This window comes from Ascidiella aspersa, chromosome 3, assembly GCF_963924565.1.
Source record: "Ascidiella aspersa chromosome 3, kaAscAspe10.2, whole genome shotgun sequence".
Taxonomy (NCBI): Eukaryota; Metazoa; Chordata; class Ascidiacea; order Phlebobranchia; family Ascidiidae; genus Ascidiella; species Ascidiella aspersa.
This window is the reverse complement of record NC_139449.1, coordinates 33,461,907-33,486,383: the sequence shown is the minus strand read 5'-3', so window position 1 is coordinate 33,486,383 and position 24,477 is coordinate 33,461,907. Positions and strand designations below refer to the sequence as shown.

Sequence of the window (24,477 nt, the reverse complement as noted above, 5' to 3'; positions counted from 1 at the left end):
GCTCTAATACGAGGAAAAGAGTTTTTGTCGTCCCCCAAACCAGAACATGTCTGTAAAAATCCATCACAGGCGTTCAGAGATTCAAATTCAGAATCGCTATGTACGGAAGATTTGGAAATTTCCAGTTCAAGTTTTTTTGAAATTGTGTCTGAAAAAGAGGAAAATGAGACGTCGGCCCTTCAAGGGCCCATTGATTTCTCATTTATGCCACCGAGCCAAGCCGTAAATTTACTTGCCACATTTTCCACCGAGCCTCTGGAAAAAATTCCTAATGGTAAAAAAGAAGGATTTTTTTATATTGTTAGTAACGTCATGAACGTTAATAGAATCAAGTCAGGAATCAATAAAAAATTTAATGACGATTTTTGGAGTTGGAGCTGCTTAAAATATATTAAAACAGTATTATACAAAAAGGAGAACAAATTAATCGAAGTGAGAGAATTTAAGAAGCAGTTGTGTATTAGAAACCCAAGAAAAGGAACATATACCACATTGCGGCCACAACCAAACGATGATGAAATAATAGTGACTAAAACTTACTACGCAAAATTAACAAATGATAAATCATTCTACACATATTTATAATTTTGTCTGTTTTTAGACGGTGCACAAGGGAAATTACGGTCATAGGAATATTGCTGCCGATAAAGGCTTACTAGCGATCCTAGCGATCCTTGCGATCCTTGCGATCCTAGCGATCCTAGCGATCCTTGCGATCCTTGCGATCCTAGCGATCCTAGCGATCCTTGCGATCCTAGCGATCTTAGCGTACCGATAGGCCGTACATGTTGGCAAAGCCGCTGTGTACGTGACAAATTCGTATTCCTGGACTAAATCATTCTCAAGCATAAGTTAAACAAAATGTAGGATTCTATCAAGCTGGCCTCGAGCCGCGTGTTATTGCCAATGGTTTAAAAAGGTAATTTACCATTTTATTAAGTAATGTTACGGAGAGCGTAATATCCTGGCTTGATAAATATTGTGTAACGTCGTAAACATTTTAATTTTTCTAAATAAACATTTTAATTTCTACAATCGTTAATTGCTATATACAGCATATATGTTGGTCGTCCCTTGACTTTTTTTTTGCTTATTGTGCCTGAAATGGTTTAACTAAATGATTCCCCACAAATGGAGTTACATTCTGTAGCCTGTGTGAAAGCAGCATTTAATCGGAAGGCGTGTTAATAAATTATCGAATTTATCTGCGTAACTGTGAAACATCTAATTGTTCGTCTTTGCAAACTAACATTTTACATTTTGTTGAAACAAAATTGCAAATAATGTGTGCTTATTTGCGTTGAAACGAGTAAATACCCAACGACTAAGAACGTCAAACATCTTTTACGTAACGAAAACCAGTAACATTTATCCATAGGGAACCACTCAGTAACGTAAAACCTTAAGTTCTATAGCAGCCATTGTTCGCACGTCGTGATATTCAGCAAATACGTAATTCTGGTGTCATACTGCCTCCAACGTAAGTAAAATCTCGTTTGAAACTGAAAATTGGTTACAATTAAAAACGCCACATTAAATGCGATGTTTTGCGAACTATCTACATTTGTCGCGGTAACATACTTCAAGAAGTTCTTAAACCTAAAAGTAACTAATTTAAATTAAGGCAATATACCTAATTTTATTTTTATTTCCACGTAGGTAATTGCTATTAAAGTTTTTATACAGTACAACAAAGTGTAACCAAAAAGCATTATTTAAAGAAACAAATTCAATTCTTCGTCCTGTGCGATTAAAATACTATCTTTACACAGTTTTTTTTTATACAATGTAACCAAAAAGCAATTTTGTAACCACTTACAAAGGTAAAACCTTTAGGCCGAGACGTAATCCCTGTACCATGTTGCGTCCAACATAAGTAAAATCTCGATTGAAACTGAAATTTGGTTAGTAGTAAAACCGCCGCATTAAATTAATACCATTTGTGCTGCCAAATATTACAAAGAAAAATGTTTTTTGATCGTCGGTGTTAGTTTGATGTTCCAATACGACAAAGTGGGACGGGAAATTTGTAGTTGAGATCTCCATAATTATACATCCCAATGTTAGATTGTAATGGATTTGTTCCAATACGTCAAACCATTGCTTGACCCGAGCCAGATGGATCTCCCGGCAACCAACGCGCGTAAACACTTCCACCAGTTGAACTTAGTAGCTCTCCATTCTGTGCAGATAAAATGTAGAATTCCGGTTTTAATAGCTTGAGTCTTTTACATTCAGTGTATTGTAAGGCAATGGTCTCCAACCTGTTGGGGTCGCCTAAAATTTTTGTGGGGTCGCCATAAATTTTGCGAACTCTACCTAAATTTTGCGCGGTAAAAGGCATCAAGAAGTTTTTAAACATATAAGTCTTGAGTTGGAAACATTAAAACGTTTTTCTGTTAATCAGTGTGAAAGCAATCAGTGTGTTATGACTTCAATTTGATATGTAATGCTGAAAACCTGCGACATTTATCGATATAGAATTACTTACAAACGTTAAACTTTAAGTTGTAACAGCAATTGTTTAGACATGCGTAAAAGCAATAATACCGGCACCAAACTGCGTCATACGTGAAACAAATCCTTGAAAATAAAAATTGCTTAACAGTGACCGGTTTGCGACGGCGCTCGCTTACCTCTTTCAAAATGTTATCTCCCAACACCCGCCAGATAATATCCATTCAATTTTTTTACTCACCACACACAAAAAATGACCTTGCCCCAGCAACCTCACCCTCTCTCTGGTTTTGAGAAAAAATTGCTAAATGACCAACTCAAGAATTTTTACATTTTTAAATTTTTTTTGGTAAATCACAAATTTAAAAATCCGGGACAAATTGGTTAACCGACCGGGACACCTGGACAAGGCCTTAAAACCAGGACTGTCCCGGCTAAACCGGGACGTATGGCAAGCCTAGGTATAAGTGAGAATGTAACTAATTATTAGGACAGAACGACTTTAAACAGACTTTTCAATTGCACACGCAAAACGAACTCGCTAAATACCAAATATTTACTCTCACTCTCTATACTTCAATTAGTCTTTGGTGTTAGGTCATTTAAAATTTCGGCATTTAAAGAGTTTTTGTTGGATTTACTCGTTATTTTGCAATGCGCGAATAAGGATTTATATAACACATACTCAGACAAGTGAAACATAACACTCGTCGTCATTACTCTGCATAGTAATTACTCTGTGTTTGTCCTGCAGTTTTGCTAAATATGTTTTATTTAGAATTATTAGATTTACAATCGAAATTCGCCACAGAATACGTTTCTAAGGCGAAGTTCCGCAAGGGTACGGAGCGTATACGCCGTCGCAGACCGTCGACCTTCAGCTGCACGTGGAGAGTTGACGCCTCTCGCTCATTCACTAAACCTTAAAGAGCTTACATCAGCCCTTCAATAAAAGATGCGGCTCCACGCAACCAATGGCTGTGCTCAAGGAAAGATTCTAAACTGGTCTGTTTAGGCGGATGGAACTTTGGTATTACTACAACTTAATCGAATGGCGTTAATTGTTTATTTACAATGTATATTCCACATAATAGCGCAAATCAACAATCAAATCACTTTACTGCTCAACATGCGATTAGCAAGTCGCTAATTAATACCATTTGTGCTGCCAAATATTACAAAGAAAAATGTTCTTTGATCGTCGGTGTTAGTTTGATGTTTTAATGCGACAAAGTGGGACGGGCCATTGGTAGTTGAGCTCTCCGATATTAAACATGCCAATGCTAGACCCCCTTGATGGATTTGTTGCAATAACCCAATAGACCAATTGACCCGAACCTGATGGACGACCCGGATACCAACGCGCGTAAACACTTCCACCAGTTGAACTTCGTAGCTCTCCATTCTGTGCAGATAAAATGTAGAATTCCGATTTTGATAGCTTGTGTCTTTTACATTCAGTGTATTGTAGGGCAGTGGTCTGCAACCTATTGGGGTCGCCTTAAATTTGTGTAGGGTCGCCATAACTCACCATATTCCTGCTCTTTTACTATTTAAGTATTTCTTTAAAATGACGTCACACTAATAAACGTGACTGAGTGCATCTTCTACATAAAAATGATTTTAGGCTCTTAAGAGCTGCTCAATCAGCTAACTTGACATTTAAGAAAAATTAGTTTCTAAGATTTAGCGCAGCGAGTGTCGCACTTTCGCACATTGTTTTATTGCGACATTCTTTTATTGAGTTTTAAAAGGACTGGATTTTTAAAAAGTCAAATTTTGTTGTTAACCTTAGGCAACGTGGTTTGCATGTATAAGAATTAGGTTTATACTCCTAATTATCAAAGTGGATGCAGCATAACGCATTTCGGTTAACTCGTTTAAAGTAAAATATTCAACGGTTTCAGCGAATCTTTACTTTTGTACTTCGATGCAATCAACGTCCCGACTTCAGACTTTATCTAATTAGAATATTAAATGATACTGATCAGTCTGTTTTCAACCACATGGTTTACGAAGTGGGGTTCATTGCAATAAGTATATTAAAAAACGAAACATCGTAATCGCTTGGAAGTAGAGCATGACATGCGGTTATGCTTATACAAAGTAAAGCCGCGTTTGCAAAACAATAGTGGATACTGTGCAGGCGCTACCATCACACTGGATGTGATATATTTTTGAACCAAATTTTTCATGTTTTAAAAATAAATTCATTTGTTAAATATAACTTCCTCAAAGCAATCTTTTTTTGCACATGTGTAGCCACAGTTCTCTGGAATTGTGAATAATTCACGCATATTCGCTCGTGTTACTTTGTTGGAACTATTTAAAATATTTTTATATTGATATCTGAAAACAATATGGGGTCGCAATGCAAATTCCGATTTTATTTTTGCTAAACTTGGATCGCTTTTTAAAAGGTTGGAGACCACTGTTGTAGGGTATTTAAAACTGCTGTTTGCTTTAAAACAAAATGAAAAGCAAAAACATTACGGATATGTATTTTTGTGCTAGTTAAAATGTAAATTTATGTAATGCCAATAATAAAGTAAAAGCCACCCACTTCGTATCTTGACGCCAACCAAACGTCCACGAAGTTTTGATTTGGTTGGTCCACATACAAGTTCCAGGCACGCTGGATGTACGAATACAGCGCCTCGTACATTTGCTCGCTTTTAATATTAACCAGAGTTCCGTTGTGAAACTGACAAAGATTTTCTGCAGCAACTTTGCCTTTGCCGTCCTTGTAAGATGCAACAGTTTGTGGGAGCCAGAAGCAAGATCCGTTGAATACAACGCCAGGACACTGCGACAATTCTAAAACATAAAAGGTATACTTAATAAGGCAAAATTATATGAATATATATTTCAGATTATCCAATTAACTTTGACAAAAAAATCTAACCTTTAATTTTCTTATCAATTTTTTGTTCGATTCTGTTCCAATCAACAGTTGGTTGTGGTCCTGTGGGGCCAATCGGGCCAGCTAATCCTCTCGGGCCTCTCCGGCCTGGAGGTCCTTGAGTTCCCCTGATGGGTGTTGAGTTACTTCCGGTGCTTGATTGTTGCATCTCGAACAAGCTTCCAATTGGTTTGCACACCAAGAAGTCGTTGGACTGAACTTGTCCGTAGGCGACTGAACTGCAGGCTTGCAGCAAAACTAGAAATGCAGCGCAAAATTGAAGCATTCTTTTGTTGTTGTAGTTTCTCCTTGAGATTGCCTTCGAGGTTATGTGTCGGTGCTCTGATTCGCCGAACTTTTATAGACTTTGGAAAGACGGGTTTCGTTGATATACCCAACCTTATACGGCGAACACTCTATTTATGGTGCATGCCAGCTGAAGTTGTTTTGCTCGCATTTGAAAGTTGTTTTGCTCGCGTTGTGAAACGGTTTGCACTTATAAGGTTACGGAATGTGCATTTGCATACGTCAGATCGTCGTTTTACACGTGGAGCCTTATTTGTCGAATTCCCAAGGTTGGGTCAAGTTCATCTGTTGGGTCAAGTTCATCTGAGGCATGTTCTGCAGTTTAATAAAAAGCTGACAAACATTTGATCACATATATTGATCAAATTCACAGTAAAGACGTTTGCGCATTGTTTGCTTTTAACATGCAGAACCAATTAACAACCAATTGGTTCCGCAAGTAGCGTATATCGTTGGCTTCGTTGTACCGTACAAATGCCATTAAAACTAACCGAACTTTCTATTGTCAGCATTAGGGTTTATCTTTATAGATTTCCATACCATCGGCGGCAGGTTTTAGCCAGTCGATCACTGCTCCACTGACGCCTATATTAACAAGTAAAACTCCTAGTTAAAAACATGAGAAACAGAATAGAATCCATTCAAATAAGGAACTGACGATGCCACTATATTTTTTCCTTCTAAACAAAAGTCTAATCCTGTTTTTACTCATGTTTCTAACTATGAGTTTTACTTTTATTGTCAGTGCATTGGCAATTCTTCAACAGAAATTCCATTTATTCAATCGAGTCACGAAGGCCTACTTTGGTTGCCACTGTTAATAAAATGGCATGGATATACAGTTTACGATAAATAACACGATATACCTTTTGCCATTCAAATCCAATATATCATTTTTTATTGTCTCTTGCTCGTCACGATGTATTCGTTAAACCAGCATAATCAATCTTAAGCCATAAGGTACTCACATAATACATTTGGCAGTCAATTGAACGTTACTAATTACTTTTATAGTTTTTAAGCATGCTGCATGGCCAAGTTTTGTACCGATTGTGTAAATATAATATCAATGCTTTGCAAGCTGTGGCTTAAATCACTACTACATACTGAATGTAGGCCTATATTTTTGGTTCTATTGACTTTAAAGTTGGCTAATTTGTAAGAGGTTTAGTGCTGTTACGTCAAAAGTTTTAGTTTTTGTAGTTTGGCGGTTAAGGTTGATTCACTTCTGTAGTTGAACGCAGTCTCTTAACCCATGTTACGCTTGGATGAGCATGGCGAGGTTCTGCAAACCACACTTAGGCTACTACCGAGGAAGAAAAATATTATATTAAATTTTGTGAGCTAATTCAATTGTAAGATTTCTTGGTACGTTTTTCTCATCGTCTTCAGTAAATACGGCTTGCTGGCGTAAAACATTTTCGGTGGGTTGGCACAAGCCTCCTAGGCCTTCACCAGGGCTGCGGAGACTATTGAAAATAACCCGAGTCCGACTCCGGCCCAAAAAATAAACCCGAGTCCGACTTCGACTATACAGCTTGTATTTTACCCATTTACGCAACTAAATTAGGGTGGATATTCCGAAATCCACTCATATGGGTGTTATAATTGATTCACAGACAATACAAGGTTTACAAATATTTCACGATTTTGTTTTACACTTACAACTTATTCATAAAATTCCGGTTCGGATGCAATATAAGTTGCGTTTAATCTAAAAATTAGGATGGTAATTTATTTAATCTAAGTTGCGTGACGTATTAAAAAAACAGCAACTCATTATTGAAGTATACGTTGATTTAATCAATATTCAAATTTTTTCATAAAATTTTGAACATGGCATAACTTGACTCTGTAAAATACAAGTTGTGACGTCATGCTGGAATGAACCACTTTTGTTAACATGTTCGGGTTCATGTTCTTTCAAGTTATTCGGTTCAGTCCGGTTCGGCTCCTTAAAATCTTACAAAAAAGGTTCAGGTTCGGTTCAGGTTCGACACCCTGAAAAAAAGCCTAAATAATGGGAAAAGGCCTCGTTCCTATAGATATGCTTACAATTATTTGAAAAAATATATAGTTAGCTCCACTATTTTCGAATAGCTCTATGGCCCACTGAAAATAGTGTTGTGGCTCACTCATGGGGCATGGACCACTGTACTAAACCATCCCGAGAATGATGTGAGAAGAAGACGTACTTGTTAGGGCCGACTGTCGCCTTCACTAAATTGCAATGGTGTTGCAACTATACAGCACTGATCCTTAAAACGTTTTATTTTAAATGTGTATTCCGACGACCTAGTTAAACGGAAACATTACCTTTCGATGACATGCTAAATTGATATAGGTAATTATTAAATCATTATTTATAACGCGACCTATGAGCACACTGACACGTTATGGATCAACATAATATGTAATTAACATGGAAACAACTTGATGACCACCCGAGAACGATTTGGCATTGGGATTACATATTTGTATTAAATATGACGCCAATCGCCATTTAATCAAGGTCATTTTAAAGGTCAGGCTACGTATGGGTATTTTACAAATGCGACTTATAAATTTCTGGGTAGACTAATTATCCAAAGTAAAGTTAATTCTAATTTAATTTAAAGCGATTGTTCAATTTTCATTTTTTTGTCCTGACTTGCTGACTCAAAATATGTGTTTATTTTTTAATTATTTTGAAATGCGCGTATCAACAACTGAATGTAGTTGAAATAGTAATTAGTATTTCTTCTTGTTTGTGCTCCATGAATGTGTGTTTTTGCAGTTTTGTTCGATTATTTTTCTATGCTTCATACAAAAACCTTCCTACATTGAAAAAGGCTTTGGCGATTAGGAGATGTGTAGTTGGTGTGGGTAAGTAGATCGCTACAAGGACTGCATTGGATCGCAAACCGTGGGTAACATACACAAGTTAATTTGGCATTACTACCGCATTAGTATGAAAAGAATAGTGAACATATCATTTTACATCAGATATCAACGTCGATCCGATAACATCGTACATCACTTGCTTTGGGTATGGATACAACTAGATTTTAATTTGTACGAATAGCAATCAGTAAACTCCTTGTTGTGCACGGGGCAACAGTGGCGGGCCTCTAATGTGCTGGCAACTAACAGTCGACAGAGGCAACTGGCAATTGTCACAAGTTGGGATTATTCTTGCAAACCTCACAGCGCCCCTGGCGTATTCACGGTCAAAGGAAAACAGGGATTTCGAATAAAAACGACTTTCCTCGCTCTAGCATTTCACAAAAAGGCCACGAAGAGCTGCGTTGACCTTTAATTAGTGGTATTTTGAGGTAGCTCTGTTTAAACAGCTCAAATATTCGAACGAATTTGTTGAACTACCGTACTGTTGTTAATTCAGTATCAATTTCTTAAGCCTACTTCAATTTGTCGTTCAGTGTTGCCTATTGGGTGTAACATTAATAAAATTGCTGCATTTATCTGAGAAAATCTCTTTGATTTGTGATTTGTCTCATAATTATAACTAACGTAACTAGATCTTGCCAAGTTAACGATAAATAAATTAGCCTACACAGCAAAGTTTATGGGAAATCCCCATAAAATTGACAATTGCCGCCGCACCAAAATGCTGAGTCACCGATGTACAGCTTGTGGAGTTTCTGTTTTAAACATGTTTTCGTGAATCTTTTATAATTTCTGTTAAGGAAAACTAAGTAAAAGATGAACAAAAACACAACTCAGAAAAGTGACAGTGATTGCATGACAAACCACTTTATTAAAATTAAAATTGAAAAGAGAATAAATACAATGCTTGGCCCTCCTGTACCCAAACAAACGTGCACACAAATTCATTTAAGAAAAACATATGCACCTTCCACAGAATGTAATTGGCATCCTGAGATGTAGAATGCACCATAATGTAAAGCACTGTTCTACACCAGCGCCGTATGTCATTTGTGTAATAAAATCAAGACGGTAAGTATTACACAAATTTAGAAATACTGTTTTAGGATCAGCGTCATGAATAATATTTAAAAAATAAGGTTGTTTTACACTTAAATATGACCATGATGTTTTTTCAATCAAATAAGAAAAACAATAAATTGGTAAGAAAAATCACTGTTGCCATGCCTCTACTATAACACGTATATATAATTAACTATATTACATATCGGGGTATTATTGTACTTTTAATACTTTACTATTTTATTATTTTCTAAATTAAAGGTAAACATATTTTTAATTTAGAACAATTGCCAATCCTGATCAGGATAACTGATTTTATTGAGCTTTAATGAAGGCATCTTGTGTACTACATATATGGGTGCTGTTTTCGATGGCCAATACTACTCTAGACTTCACAAAGTACCCATTGTGTATATGTACGTTTAAGTTTTAAACAGATTAAGAATGTTAGCTGTGTTTCTTTAACATATTTTTAATGTATTATTAAGTACGCAAATAATTTACACCTTGACTAAGTTTTATCATATTAAGTACAAACAAATATTCTCAATACTTTCTACAACAACTTAAATAGTTTACTTTAATCTATTGGCGCTGGTCTAGAATCTTATAACTTTTTTACAGTAATAAAATAAGTTGTCAAAATTAAAATTCCAATAAATAAATAAATACAAAAGAATTAATATAATCATAATACTTGACCCACCCTAACGTTAACTCACACCCAACCTATACAAATATTGTTAGCAATATAAAACCCCTGGACGAAAGATTGGTAGGATTCTAGACCAGCACCAATCTATGTTTTACACCACAAATGAAATTTGGCAGCTCTTTTTTTTGGGTTAAAATTTTAACATTTCATAGATGGTTGTTTTTATTAAAAAGCCTTATTTTTTTGTAAAACTTTAGCTTTTTATTTTTTTGTTGTTTTAAGATGTTTTCTGTTTTGCAGTTCATAAAAATTCCACTACCAGATTCTGATGGATCTTGAAGATCACAATCTTATCTAATTACTTTACTCAATTGAACTTCATTCATCCCTTTTAACAAATGCGACTTTGTAAGGGACATCAAAATGCTTGGTAATGTTATTTACAAAAGCAGCAAAAGTAATCATATTTACCACTGGCAATAACAAATCAATTTTCGTTCAAACATTTGCATTTAATAATATTCTTTCTACACTAGTATAATTTACAAAAAATAAAATATTAAAATTGCAAACTGAATTATTTAAAAGTCATTTTTAACGTAACACATTCCATGTTAAAGTTTGAATTTTTTAATATTTGTGTTTTATAAACATTATCAAGGTTATTTTACAGCCGATTGTGTAATTTATTAAAAACATTCTGTATGAGGTTATTACTCAAATTTTTTTTCTTTTGTTGTGTAAATAAATTTCATGTCAGTTGTAAACTTGTCTAATAACGATTTTCACATTAGCCCAGAAAACGCTGCTAATTTCACGACAGAAAAATATTCCTTATTTGTCTCAGTTCTAAACGATTTATTGTTGATTTTTAAATGCCTGTATCAGTAACTGGGTAATACTCGAACATGTAACAAGTATAAATCTGTTTTTAAGCTTTTTTTCTTAATCTATATTGATTTTGTATGTTTTTGACTTTTTTAGCACTTCTATTAGTAGTTTTCTTTGTATATGTATTTTACTTATAGCAACTGACAATCCCAGAAAAGATTGAAATATACATTTCTTTAACAAATGTCTTGTCCTGGTTTTACTCTGGTTTTTTAAATTTGAGTTTTATTGTTGAAGTATAACTCATTGTTATTAATGTGCAAGTATTTTTTCTGCACAATTGCCTAATATTTTTTAATGTGTTTTTGTGTTGTAACATTTACCGAAGTACGTAAAGTAATTCGCCATATATTTGTAAAGGTCATTAGCCTACGACGTTGGCATGTTTGATTGTACAAATTTTCTCCTATTAAAATTCGTGTACGATTAAACTTGCGCAAAGGTCCGTGAGGCGAAGTTCCGCAAGGGTACGGAGCGTATACGCACGTCGCAGACCGTCGACTTCAGCTGCAAGTGGAGAGTTGCCGCCTCTCGCTCATCCAGCAAACCTTCAAGAGCAGTAATCAGCACTTTAAGAGGAGATGCGGCTCCACGCAACCAATTGATGTGTTCAGGGTAAGATTCTAACTGCTCTAAGCATGTTTAGGCGGTTGGAACTTTGGTATTACTATAACCTCAATCGGAAGCCATTAATCATTTATTTACGTTGTATAATCGACATAAAAACGCAAAGCACTTTACTGTCCAACATGCGATGAACTAGTGGCTAAAAATGCCACATTTTTTGTGATGTCATATATTACAAAGCATAATGTTCTTTGATCGTCGGTGTTAGTTTGATGTTTTAATACGACAAAGTGAGACGGGCAATTTGTTGTTGAGATTTCCATAATTAAACATGCCAATACTAGATCCTTGTGATGGATTTGTTGCAATGACCCAAATCATTGCTTGACCCGATCCTGATGGATTACCCGGATACCAACGCACGTAAACACTTCCACCAGTTGAACTTCGCAGCTCTCCATTCTGTGCAGATAAAATGTAGAATTCCGATTTTGATAACTTGTGTCTTGCACATTCAGTGTATTTAGGGTTTTTAAAACTGTTGTCTGCTTAAAAATCAAATGATAAGCTAATGCAATTCGGATTTATATTTTACCTCTATTTGAAATGTAAGTTTATGTAATGCCGATAACAATGTAAAGTCACCCACCTCGTATCTTGACGCCAACCAAACCTCGACCATACTGTACGTTGGATGGTCCACATACAAGTTCCATGCTCGCTGAATGTACAAATACAGCGCCTCGTACAATTCCTCACTTTCAATATCAACCAGAGTTCCGTTGTGAAACTGACAAAGATTTTCTGCTGCAACTTTGCCTTTACCGTCCTTATGGGATGCAACAGTTTGTGGAAGCCAGAAGCAAGATCCGTTGAATACGACGCCAGGACACAGCGATATTTCTAAACCATAAAAAAAATATATCCTACTTACTAAACCAAAATTAAATAAATATATATTTCGGATTATCAAAATACCTTTTTATCTAAATTCCATCCAAATTGCTAAAAAATCTAACCTTTAGTTTTCTTGGAAATTTTTTTTTCAATCCAGTTCCAATCAATGGTTGGTTGTGGTCCTGTTGGGCCAATCGGGCCAGCTAAGCCCCTCGGGCCTCTCCGGCCTGGAGGTCCTGGACTTCCCCTCATGGGTGTTGAGTTCCCTCCGGTGCTGAATTGTTGCATCTCGAACAAGCTTCCAATTGGTTTGCACACCAAAAAGTCGTTGGACTGAACTTGTCCGTAGGCGAGCGAATTGCAAGCTTGCAGCAAAACTAGAAATGCAGCGCAAAATTGAATCATCCTTCTATTGTTGTAGCTTCTTATCTTCCTTGAGATTGCCTTCGAGGTTGTGTGTCGGTGCTGAGATTCGCCGTACTTTTATAGACTTTGGAAAGACAGGTTTCGTTCGTATACGCAGCCTTACTAGGCGAACACTATTTATGGTTCATGTCAGCTGAAGTTGGTTTGCTCGCATTTGAAAGTTGTTTTGCTCGCGTTGTGAAACGGTTTGCACTTATAAGGTTACAGAATATGGATTTGCCTACGTCAGAACATTGTTGTACTTATGGAGCCTTATTTGTCGAAGGTTCTGTTGAGTAAATTTCACCTGACGCAAGTTTCTGCAGTTTCATGAAATGCTGACAAACATATGAGCACATGCGTTGGCATTCACATCAGGCAAAATTACTGAACTTTATAGTGTCAGAGCATTCGTAATTGTTCTAAAGAATTCCATTTATTCAATCACGTCTCGTTCTTTGGTCGCCACTCTTAATAAAATGGCATGGATATTCTCTTTGCGATAAATAACGCCATACCTCTTCCGCCATATAAATTCAATAGATTAATTGTTGTCTCTTGCTCGTCGCGATGTGTTCGTCAAACCAACATAATCAAACTTAATCCACGATAGTATTCAGATAATACGGTGAAATAACATTTTGTAGGAAGATGGAACCTGCTTTTATGATTTGCTGCATCGGAAAAGCTACCAGGGATGACTGTCACAAGTTAACATACACTAAGTTTAAGTCACTGTTTAACATTTTGGACATTGTCGAAGAAAAAGGGAAGTGGTTTTGTGGAGAGCTGGGTTAAGAGGAAATAACCACTCTGCTAAGACTGTATGTAAGCATCACCATGCGATGTTTTACGAGTGTTTTAAAAGAAAAAAAATTCTTGCTAAAATTTGGAAAGGAAGAATTTAAAAACAAAACCGGCATGCAAATAGAGTTTAAATTATTGCAACGTTGTTTTTTACTTTTATAGCTTTTAAGCAAGCTACATGCCAAGATGTTTACAGGCTGAGTAAATATAATATCTATAGACTAATTTTCAATCTGCGGCCTAAATCACTATTACATATTTTCATTTATCGTTCCATTGACTTTAAAGCTGGCTAATTTTTAAGAGGTTTTGTGTTTACGTCAAAAGTTTTAGGTTTTGTAGTTTGGCGGTTAAGGTTGATTCACTTCTGTAGTTAAATGCAGTCTCTTAACCAAAGTTACGCTTGGATGAGCATGGCGCGGTTAAACCACACGTAGGCTACTACCGAGGATGAACAATATTGTATTAAATTTTGTGAGCTAATTCAGTCCTAAATTTTTCTTGGTAGGTTTTTCTCAGCGTCGTTATTAAATACGACTTTTTGACGTAAAATATTTTTTGTCGGTTGGCAGGACTGTAGAGTCTGTTAAAAATTACCCGAGTCCGACTCCGGCATAAAAAATAAACCCGAGTCCGACTTCGACCTAACAGCTTGAATTTTACCCATTTACGCAACTAAATTAGGGTGGATATTCTGCAATTCACTTATATGTGAGTCATAATTGATCCACAGACAATACAAGGTTAAACATATTTCACGATTTTCTATTACACTTTTACAATTTACATTTTTTTCGCAGCCTTGGCATACTTACACCTATAACGTTGTAAGTCATAATGGCGCGGCATCCAGCTAAAAAGCGACATTGACTCTGCTTGTTAAAAGGCTCTTCTTGTCAAGAACTGTAGATTGTTATCAATACATAATGCAGGCCTAACATCAAAAATGCATAAGATCTGATTTCGCATTCGTAAAAAAGCCACATCAGGGTTTGTATTATGCAGGGCAATGATACCAGGTAGAAATGCGATTTCGTTTTCAAAAATCGGAATAATCGCTAAACGGATCGATCTATCAAAGTAACCTCGAAAGGTAGATTCTTTACTGTTTGAATACCTAATTTTTGTTAGCCCGGGGTCTATGTTGCATTAATTGTCTTCCGTTAAAATTAGCGCTAAATTTTTGGTCGTGTTCAAATCCGACTCAAAATGAATCTTTTTATTGATTTTGCTTCCTTTTTAGCTGTTGACATTGTTCACTTAAATGTGCGCAACTGCGCAATTGCGCAGCCACAGCAGACAACTTGCGCAGTAAAATTTGCTTTTGCGCAGTTACATCATTCTCAAATTGAAACTAAAACATCTTCACTTTTTGTAACAAAAGTTTAAGGATTTCCCATTGGCCATATTTCGTTGATGTTTGCAGCTGAAAGCAAGTAAACAAATCAAATCCGCATTGAAGATTGTGACGCAAGCTTAAAGAAAAAAATGAGTTTTAAAAAGTGCCGAACTCAACAGTGGAGTGTTTTACAATAGTTGGGTTCATGAAACCAAAATGAATTTTTTTGGACGTAAATTTTTAACCCAATTTACCAAATGCAATTTTTACACGATTTCTGTGCAGATACAGTTGTGGGGTCAATATAATGACCCTCCCAAATTGACAAAATCATTTTGATAAATGCAAATGAGCGAATAGTTTGTGATTCTTGATTGTGCTTAAACAAAGGCATCACGCATCCTATTTTTCAAAATTAGAGATTTTGTCAATTTAACCCAAATATTCGGATATTTTATCGCGCGAGCGCTTTGTTGCCATACACTTGAAATATTTAACTCGATTGCAGTTGCACATACAAGTTTATTGAGAATATTTGTTTCACGACGTTACGCTTTGTGGAGTAATCTTTTTCACGCCTTGCCCAATACAAAAACATTTATCTGCCGCAGGCTCCTGCCAACACATCCTTAAATATTCTTGCGCACTACAAAAAACACTGCTGGGAGGATATTCAAAATCTCGGCATATGTGAGGACATTAAATAATTAGGTTGGCACTAAAACAGCTGTCTCTTATTTGTAAATTATTTGAATTTTAATAAGACTGACAAGGAACGGTTTTAATTTCATTATTGAACACTGTTGCTAAATTCATTTCAACTAATCCCCATCTACTATTTCGGTTCTTCTGGTTTTACTCGTCACATTTGAAGTAATTATATAATATTACTCGGAAAAGTAACAAGTTTAACTCGTCGTCATTACTTTGCATAGTAATTACTCTGTGTTCATCCTGCTTTATTTCCAAATGTTTGTTATTGAGAATTATAACATTTACAATCCATATTCGCCACAGAATGCGTTACTGAGGAGAAGTTCCGCAAGGGTACGGAGCGTATACGCACGTCGCAGACCGTCGACCTTCAGCTGCACGTGGAAAAGTGCCGCCTCTCTCTCACCCAGCAAAGCTTCGAGCGCTTACATCAGCACTTTAAGAGGAGATGCGGCTCCACGCAACCAATGGCTGTGCTCAGGGTGACATCTCAAACGAAAGCCATTAATTGTTTATTTACATTGTATTATCAACATAACAACGCAAACACTTACAACGTTCAAAGCACTTCATGCAATAATAAATGCCATATTTTTTTTTTTTTTTTTTTTCTTTGAATTTGTACGGATAGCAATCAGTAAACTTCTTGGTTGTTCACAAGGTGACGGTGGTGGCCCCTAATAAGTTGGCACCTCGCAGTCGGCAGTGGCAACTTACAGGTGTCACAAGTGTGGGTTCTTCTTGCAAGCCGCACAGCTCCCCTGGCGGCCTGGCCTATATACGACTATATAAGGAAAACAGGGATTTTGAATAAAAATGACTTTGCTTGTTCTAGGATTTCACAAAAAGGTCACGAAAAGCTGCCCTGACTTTAAGTTGTGGCATCATGAGATCGATATATTTTCAGAAGCTTAAATATCTGAACGAATTTGTTTACCTGGTGTTATTTGTTCAGTGTCAAAAGCTTTAAAAGTCTACTTCAATGTGCCGTTCAGTGTGGCCTATTGGGTGCTATACAATAAAACTGCAGCTTTGTTTTATAATTATAACTCCCGTAGCCAGATCTTGTAAAGCTAACGAAAAATAAATTACACAGCATAGTTCATGGGAAATCCCCATAAATTTGACAATCGCTGCAAAACCAAAATGCTGAGTCACCGATCTATAGCTTCGTGGAGTTTCTGTTTCGAAAATGTTTTTCGTGAAATCCAAATTCAAATTGTAAACTGGGAGAATAAATACAACACTTGACCTCCGTACCCAACAAACGTGCACACAATCTCCTTCAGAAAAATATCGGGTGTGCACCTTCCACAGAATGTAGATTGGCACCCTGAGGTGTACAATGCACCATATTGAAAAGCACTGTTCTACACCAGCGCCGTATGTCATTTGTGTAGTACAAATACATCCAAGTAAGTATTACACAAGTTTAGAAACACTGTTACTGTTTTAGAATCAGCGTCATAAATAATATTTAAAAAATAAGGCTGTTTTACACTTAAATATGATCATGCTGTTTTTCCATTAAATAAGAAAAACAATAAATTGGTAAGAAACAGAAAGTTGCCATGCCTCTACTATAACACGTATATATAATTAACTATATTACATATCGGGGTATTATTGTAAAATATTTTACTATTTTATTAACTTTTAAATTAAAGGTAAACATATTTTTAATTTAGAAAGATTGCCAATCCTGATCAGGATAACTGATTTCATTGAGCATTTCCGAGGGCATCTTGTGTACTACATATATGGGTGCTGTTTTTGTTGGTCAATACTACTCTAGATGGACTTCACATAGTACACATTGTGTATATGTACGTTTCAGTTTTAAACAGATTAAGAATGTTAGCTATGTTTGTTTAAAATATTTTTAATGAATTAATAAGTACGCAAATAATTTACACCTTGTCTAAATGTTATCATCTTAAGTACAAACAAATATTCTCAATATTTTCTATAGCCAGTTAAATAGTTTACTTAAATCTATTAGCTTGGTCTAGAATCCTATCACTTTTTTACAGTAATAAAATAAGTTGTTAAAAGTGGAATTCCAAGAAAAAAAGAAATACGGAAGAATAAATATAAAGCTAATACTTGACCCACCCAAACCCAAACGTTAACTCACACCCTAACCAATTCAAATATTGTTAGCAATATAAACCCGCGGACGAAAAAAATGGTATAATTTTAGACCAGCACCAATCTATGGTTTACACCACAAATGAAGTTTTATTTGGGTTAAAAAACATTTTATAGATGCTTTGTTTCAATTAAGAAACTTTTTCTTAAGCTTTTTGTTATTTTTTTGTTGTTTTAAGATGTTTTTTTCTGTTTTACAGTTTATACAAATTTTCACTACTTGATTCTGATGGATGTCAAAGATCACAATCTTATCTAATTACTTTACTCAGTTGAACTTCATTCATCCGTTTTAACAAATGCGACTTTGTAAGGGACATCAAAATGCTTGGTAATGTTATTTACAAAAGCAGCAAAAATAACCATGTTTACCACTGGCAATAACAAATCAACTATCTATCAAATATTTGCATTTAATAATATTCTTTCTACACTGAGATAATTTAGTGAAAATAAAATATTAAGATTGCAAACTGAATTATTTAAAAGTCATTTTTAACTATAAGTAACATATTCAATGTTAAAGTTCGATTTTTTTAATATTTGTATTTTATAAACATTTATACATGCATAATTAGTATTTAATCAAAACATGTCTAGATGTGGTTTTCACATTGCCCGGAAAAGGGCTTGTAATTTCACAACAAAAAATATTCCTTATTTATCTCAGTTCTAAACGATTTGTTGTAGATTTTTAAATGTCCGTATCAGTAACTGGGTAATACTCGAACATGTAACAAGTATAACTCTGTTTTTAAGCTTTTTACTTACTCTTCACTGATTTTATATGTTTTTGGGTTTTTATTAGTTATATTACTTTTTTTCGTAGTATATCTATTTTGTTAAAGGAACTGACGATTTTAGAAAATGTTGAAATATACATTCCTTTATCAAATTCTGATCCTGGTTTTACTCAGGTTTTTAAACTTTGAGTTTTATTGCTGAAGTATAACTCATTGTTATTATTATGCAAGTATTTTTTCTGCACAATTGCCTCACATTTTTGGTTGTGTTGCGAAATTTACCTAAATGCGAAAAATAATTCGCCATATATTGTGTAAAGGTCATAGCGATTTAGTCAAGGTTAATCATACAAATTTTCTCTTAGTAACATTCTTGTACGATAAAACTTGCGCAAATGTCCGTGAGGCGAAGTTCCGCAAGGGTAAAGAGTGTATACGCACGTCGCAGACCGTCGACCTTCACCTGCCATCTGGTATTAAGCACAAAAGGGATTTTGTTTTATGCCAAAAACAGCAGTCTTGTATACTGTTCATTGTGGAGTCCAGATCGCGTACGTTACGGAGGTAATTATTGTACGTATATATCGCAAGTACCTGTAAGTAGGCTACTGTTTGTCGTTTGTTTATTTGCGATAAATATTCTTTCATTATGCTTAAAGCCACAGGTATCACTGTACAACTTAATCGAAAGCCATTAATTGTTTATTTACATTGTATTATCAACATAACAACGCAAACACTTAAAACGTTCAAAGCACTTCATGCAATAATAAATGCCATAGTTTTCTGTGATGTCAGATATTACAAAGCTAAATTTTCTTTGATCGTCGGTGTTAGTTAGCTTTATCAAGGCGACAAAATGGGACGGGCCACTTGTAGTTGAGACTTCCATAATTATACATGCCAATGCGAGACCCCCTTGATGGATTTGTTGCAATAACCCAATAGACCAATTGACCCGAACCTGATGGACGACCCGGATACCAACGCGCGTAAACACTTCCACCAGTTGAACTTCGTAGCTCTCCATTCTGTGCAGATAAAATGTAGAATTCCGATTTTGATAGCTTGTGTCTTTTACATTCAGTGTATTGTAGGGCAGTGGTCTCCAACCTGTTTGGGTCGCCTAAAATTTTTTTGGGGTCGCCATAACTCACCATATTCGTGCTCTTTTACTATTTACGTATTTCTTTAAAATGACGTCACACTAATAAACGTGACTGAGTGCATCTTCTACATAAAAATGATTTTAGGCTCTTAAGAGCTGCTCAATCAGCTAACTTGACATTTAAGAAAAATTAGTTTCTAAGATTTAGCGCAGCGAGTGTCGCACTTTCGCAAATTGTTTTATTGCGACATTCTTTTATTGAGTTTTAAAAGGACTGGATTTTTAAAAAGTCAAATTTTGTTGTTAACCTTAGGCAACGTGGTTTGCATGTATAAGAATTAGGTTTATACTCCTAATTATCAAAGTGGATGCAGCAAAACGCATTTCGGTTAACTCGTTTAAAGTAAAATATTCAACGGTTTCAGCGAATATTTACTTTTGGACTTCGATGCAATCAACGTCCCGACTTCAGACTCTGTCTAATTAGAATATTAAATGATACTGATCAGTCTGTTTTCAACCACATGGTTTACGAAGTGGGGTTCATTGCAATAAGTATATTAAAAAACGAAACATCGTAATCGCTTGTAAGTAGAGCATGACATGCGGTTATGCTTATACAAAGTGAAGCCGCGTTTGTAAAACATCAGTGGATACTGTGCAGGCGCTACCATCACACTGGATATGATATATTTTTGAACCAAATTTTTCATGTTTTAAATACAAATTCATTTGTTAAATATAACTTCCCCAAAGTAATCTTTTTTTTGCACATGTGTAGCCACAGTTCTCTGGAATTGAATAATTCACCCATATTCGCTCGTGCTACTTTGTTGGAACTATTTAAAATATTTTTATATTGTTATCTGAAACAATATTGGGTCGCAATGTAAATTCTGATTTTATTTTTGCTAAACTTGGATCGCTTTTTAAAAGGTTGGAGACCACTGTTGTAGAGTATTTAAAACTGCTGTTTGCTTTAAAATGAATTGAAAAGCAAATGCATTAAGGATTTGTATTTTTGTGCTAGTTAAAATGTAAATTAATGTATTGCCGAACAAAGTAAAAGCCACCCACCTCGTATCTTGACGGCAACCAAACATACACGGAGTTTTTATTTGGTTCGTCCACATACAAGTTCCATGCACGCTGAATGTACGAATACAGCGCCTCGTACATTTGCTCGCTTTTAATATCAACCAGAGTTCCGTTGTGAAACTGACAAAGATTTTCTGCAGCAACTTTGCCTTTGCCGTCGTTGTAAGATGCAACAGTTTGTGGGAGCCAGAAGCAAGATCCGTTGAATACAACGCCAGGACACTGCGACAATTCTAAAACATAAAAGGTATACTTAATAAGGCAAAATTATATGAATATATATTTCAGATTATCCAATTAACTTTGACAAAAAAATCTAACCTTTAATTTTCTTATCAATTTTTTGTTCGATTCTGTTCCAATCAACAGTTGGTTGTGGTCCTGTGGGGCCAATCGGGCCAGCTAAGCCTCTCGGGCCTCTCCGGCCTGGAGGTCCTTGAGTTCCCCTGATGGGTGTTGAGTTACTTCCGGTGCTTGATTGTTGCATCTCGAACAAGCTTCCAATTGGTTTGCACACCAAGAAGTCGTTGGACCGAACTTGTCCGTAGGCGACTGAACTGCAGGCTTGCAGCAAAACTAGAAATGCAGCGCAAAATTGAAGCATTCTTTTGTTGTTGTAGTTTCTCCTTGAGATTGCCTTCGAGGTTGTGTGTCGGTGCTGTGATTCGCCGTACTTTTATAGACTTTGGAAAGACGGGTTTCGTTGATATACCCAACCTTATACGGCGAACTCTCTATTTATGGTGCATGCCAGCTGACGTTGTTTTGCTCGCATTTGAAAGTTGTTTTGCTCGCGTTGTGAAACGGTTTGCACTTATAAGGTTACGGAATGTGCATTTGCATACGTCAGATCGTCGTTTTACACGTGGGGCCTTATTTGTCGAATTCCCAAGTTTGGGTCAAGTTCATCTGAGGCATGTTCTGCAGTTTAATAAAAAGCTGACAAACATTTGATCACATAGCCTATATTGATCACATTCACAGCAACTACGTTTGCGCATTGTTTGCTTTTAACACGCAGAACCAATTAACAACCAATTGGTTCCGCAAGTAGCGTATATTGTTGGCTTTGTTGTACCGTACAAATGCCATTAAAACTAACCGAACTTTCTATTGTCAGCATTAGGGTTTATCTTTATAGATTTCCATACCATTGGCGGCAGGTTTTAGCCAGTCGATCACTGCTCCAGTGACGCCTATATTAACAAGTAAAACTCCTAGTTAAAAACATGAGAAACAGAATAGAATCTATTCAAATAAGGAACTGACGATGCCACTATATTTTTTCCTTCTTAACAAAAGTCTAATCCAGTTTTTACTCATGTTAACTATGAGTTTTACTTTTATTGTCAGTGCATTGGCAATTCTTCAACAGAAATTCCATTTATTCAATCGAGTCACGAAGGCCTACTTTGGTTGCCACTGTTAATAAAATGGCATGGATATACAGTTTACGATAAATAACACGATATCCCTTTTGCCATTCAAATTCAATATATCATTTTTTATTGTCTCTTGCTCGTCACGATGTATTCGTTAAACCAGCATAATCAATCTTAAGCCATAAGGTACTCACATAATACATTTGGCAGTCAATTGAACGTCACTAATTACTTTTATAGTTTTTAAGCATGCTGCATGGCCAAGTTTTGTACCGATTGTGTAAATATAATATCAATGCTTTGCAAGCTGTGGCTTAAATCACTACTACATACTGAATGTAGGCCTATATTTTTGGTTCTATTGACTTTAAAGTTGGCTAATTTGTAAGAGGTTTAGTGCTGTTACGTCAAAAGTTTTAGTTTTTGTAGTTTGGCGGTTAAGGTTGATTCACTTCTGTAGTTGAACGCAGTCTCTTAACCCATGTTACGCTTGGATGAGCATGGCGAGGTTCTGCAAACCACACTTAGGCTACCGAGGAAGAAAAATATTATATTAAATTTTGTGAGCTAATTCAATTGTAAGATTTCTTGGTACGTTTTTCTCATCGTCTTCAGTAAATACGGCTTGCTGGCGTAAAACATTTTCGGTGGGTTGGCACAAGCCTCCTAGGCCTTCACCAGGGCTGCGGAGACTATTGAAAATAACCCGAGTCCGACTCCGGCCCAAAAAATAAACCCGAGTCCGACTTCGACTATACAGCTTGTATTTTACCCATTTACGCAACTAAATTAGGGTGGATATTCCGCAATCCACTCATATGGGTGTTATAATTGATTCACAGACAATACAAGGTTTACAAATATTTCACGATTTTGTTTTACACTTACAACTTATTCATAAAATTCCGGTTCGGATGCAATATAAGTTGCGTTTAATCTAAAAATTAGGATGGTAATTTATTTAATCTAAGTTGCGTGGCGTATTAAAAAAAACAGCAACTCATTATTGAAGTATACGTTGATTTAATCAATATTCAAATTTTTTCATAAAATTTTGAACATGGCATAACTTGACTCTGTAAAATACAAGTTGTGACGTCATGCTGGAATGAACCACTTTTGTTAACATGTTCGGGTTCATGTTCTTTCAAGTTATTCGGTTCAGTCCGGTTCGGCTCCTTAAAATCTTACAAAAAACGGTTCAGGTTCGGTTCAGGTTCGACACCCTGAAAAAAAGCCAAAATAATGGGAAAAGGCCTCGTTCCTATAGATATGCTTACAATTATTTGAAAAAATATATAGTTAGCTCCAATATTTTCGAATAGCTCTATGGCCCACTGAAAATAGTGTTGTGGCTCACTCATGGGGCATGGACCACTGTACTAAACCATCCCGAGAATGATGTGGTCCTAAGAAGACGTACTTGTTAGGGCCGACTGTCGCCTTCACTAAATTGCAATGGTGTTGCAACTATACAGCACTGATCCTTAAAACGTTTTATTTTAAATGTGTATTCCGACGACCTATAGTTAAACGGAAACATTACCTTTCGATGACATGCTAAATTGATATAGGTAATTATTAAATCATTATTTATAACGCGACCTATGAGCACACTGGCACGTTATGGGTCAACATAATATGTAATTAACATGGAAACAACTTGATGACCACCCGAGAACGATTTGGCATTGGGATTACATATTTGTATTAAATATGACGCCAATCGCCATTTAATCAAGGTCATTTTAAAGGTCAGGCTACGTATGGGTATTTTACAAATGCGACTTATAAATTTCTGGGTAGACTAATTATCCAAAGTAAAGTTAATTCTAATTTAATTTAAAGCGATTGTTTAATTTTCATTTTTTTGTCCCGACTTGCTGACTCAAAATATGTGTTTATTTTTTAATTATTTTGAAATGCGCGTATCAACAACTGAATGTAGTTGAAATAGTAATTAGTATTTCTTCTTGTTTGTGCTCCACGAATGTGTGTTTTTGCAGTTTTGTTCGATTATTTTTCTATGCTTCATACAAAAACCTTCCTACATTGAAAAAGGCTTTGGCGATTAGGAGATGTGTAGTTGCTACGGGTAAGTAGATCG

The 24,477-nt window shown here is 35.8% G+C and overlaps 2 protein-coding genes across 2 annotated transcripts; both read right to left on the bottom strand.

The window, feature by feature from the left end:
• Nucleotides 1-4,984: 4,984 nt before the first annotated feature.
• On the bottom strand, nt 4,985-5,664 carry LOC146162603 (uncharacterized). The gene is made up of 2 exons (XM_083385243.1): nt 5,363-5,664; nt 4,985-5,274 (listed from the first exon to the last, which is right to left on the bottom strand). Exons 1-2 carry the CDS (start codon nt 5,643-5,645, stop codon nt 4,985-4,987), a joined length of 573 nt encoding a protein of 190 aa, XP_083241369.1. The 5' UTR covers nt 5,646-5,664.
• A 6,180-nt stretch (nt 5,665-11,844) lies between these two features.
• LOC146162602 (uncharacterized) lies at nt 11,845-13,028 on the bottom strand. Its single transcript, XM_083383549.1, has 3 exons — nt 12,746-13,028; nt 12,376-12,629; nt 11,845-12,188 (listed from the first exon to the last, which is right to left on the bottom strand). The coding sequence occupies exons 1-3, from the start codon at nt 13,026-13,028 to the stop codon at nt 11,991-11,993; spliced, it is 735 nt and encodes a 244-aa protein (XP_083239675.1). The 3' UTR covers nt 11,845-11,990.
• Nucleotides 13,029-24,477: the final 11,449 nt, after the last annotated feature.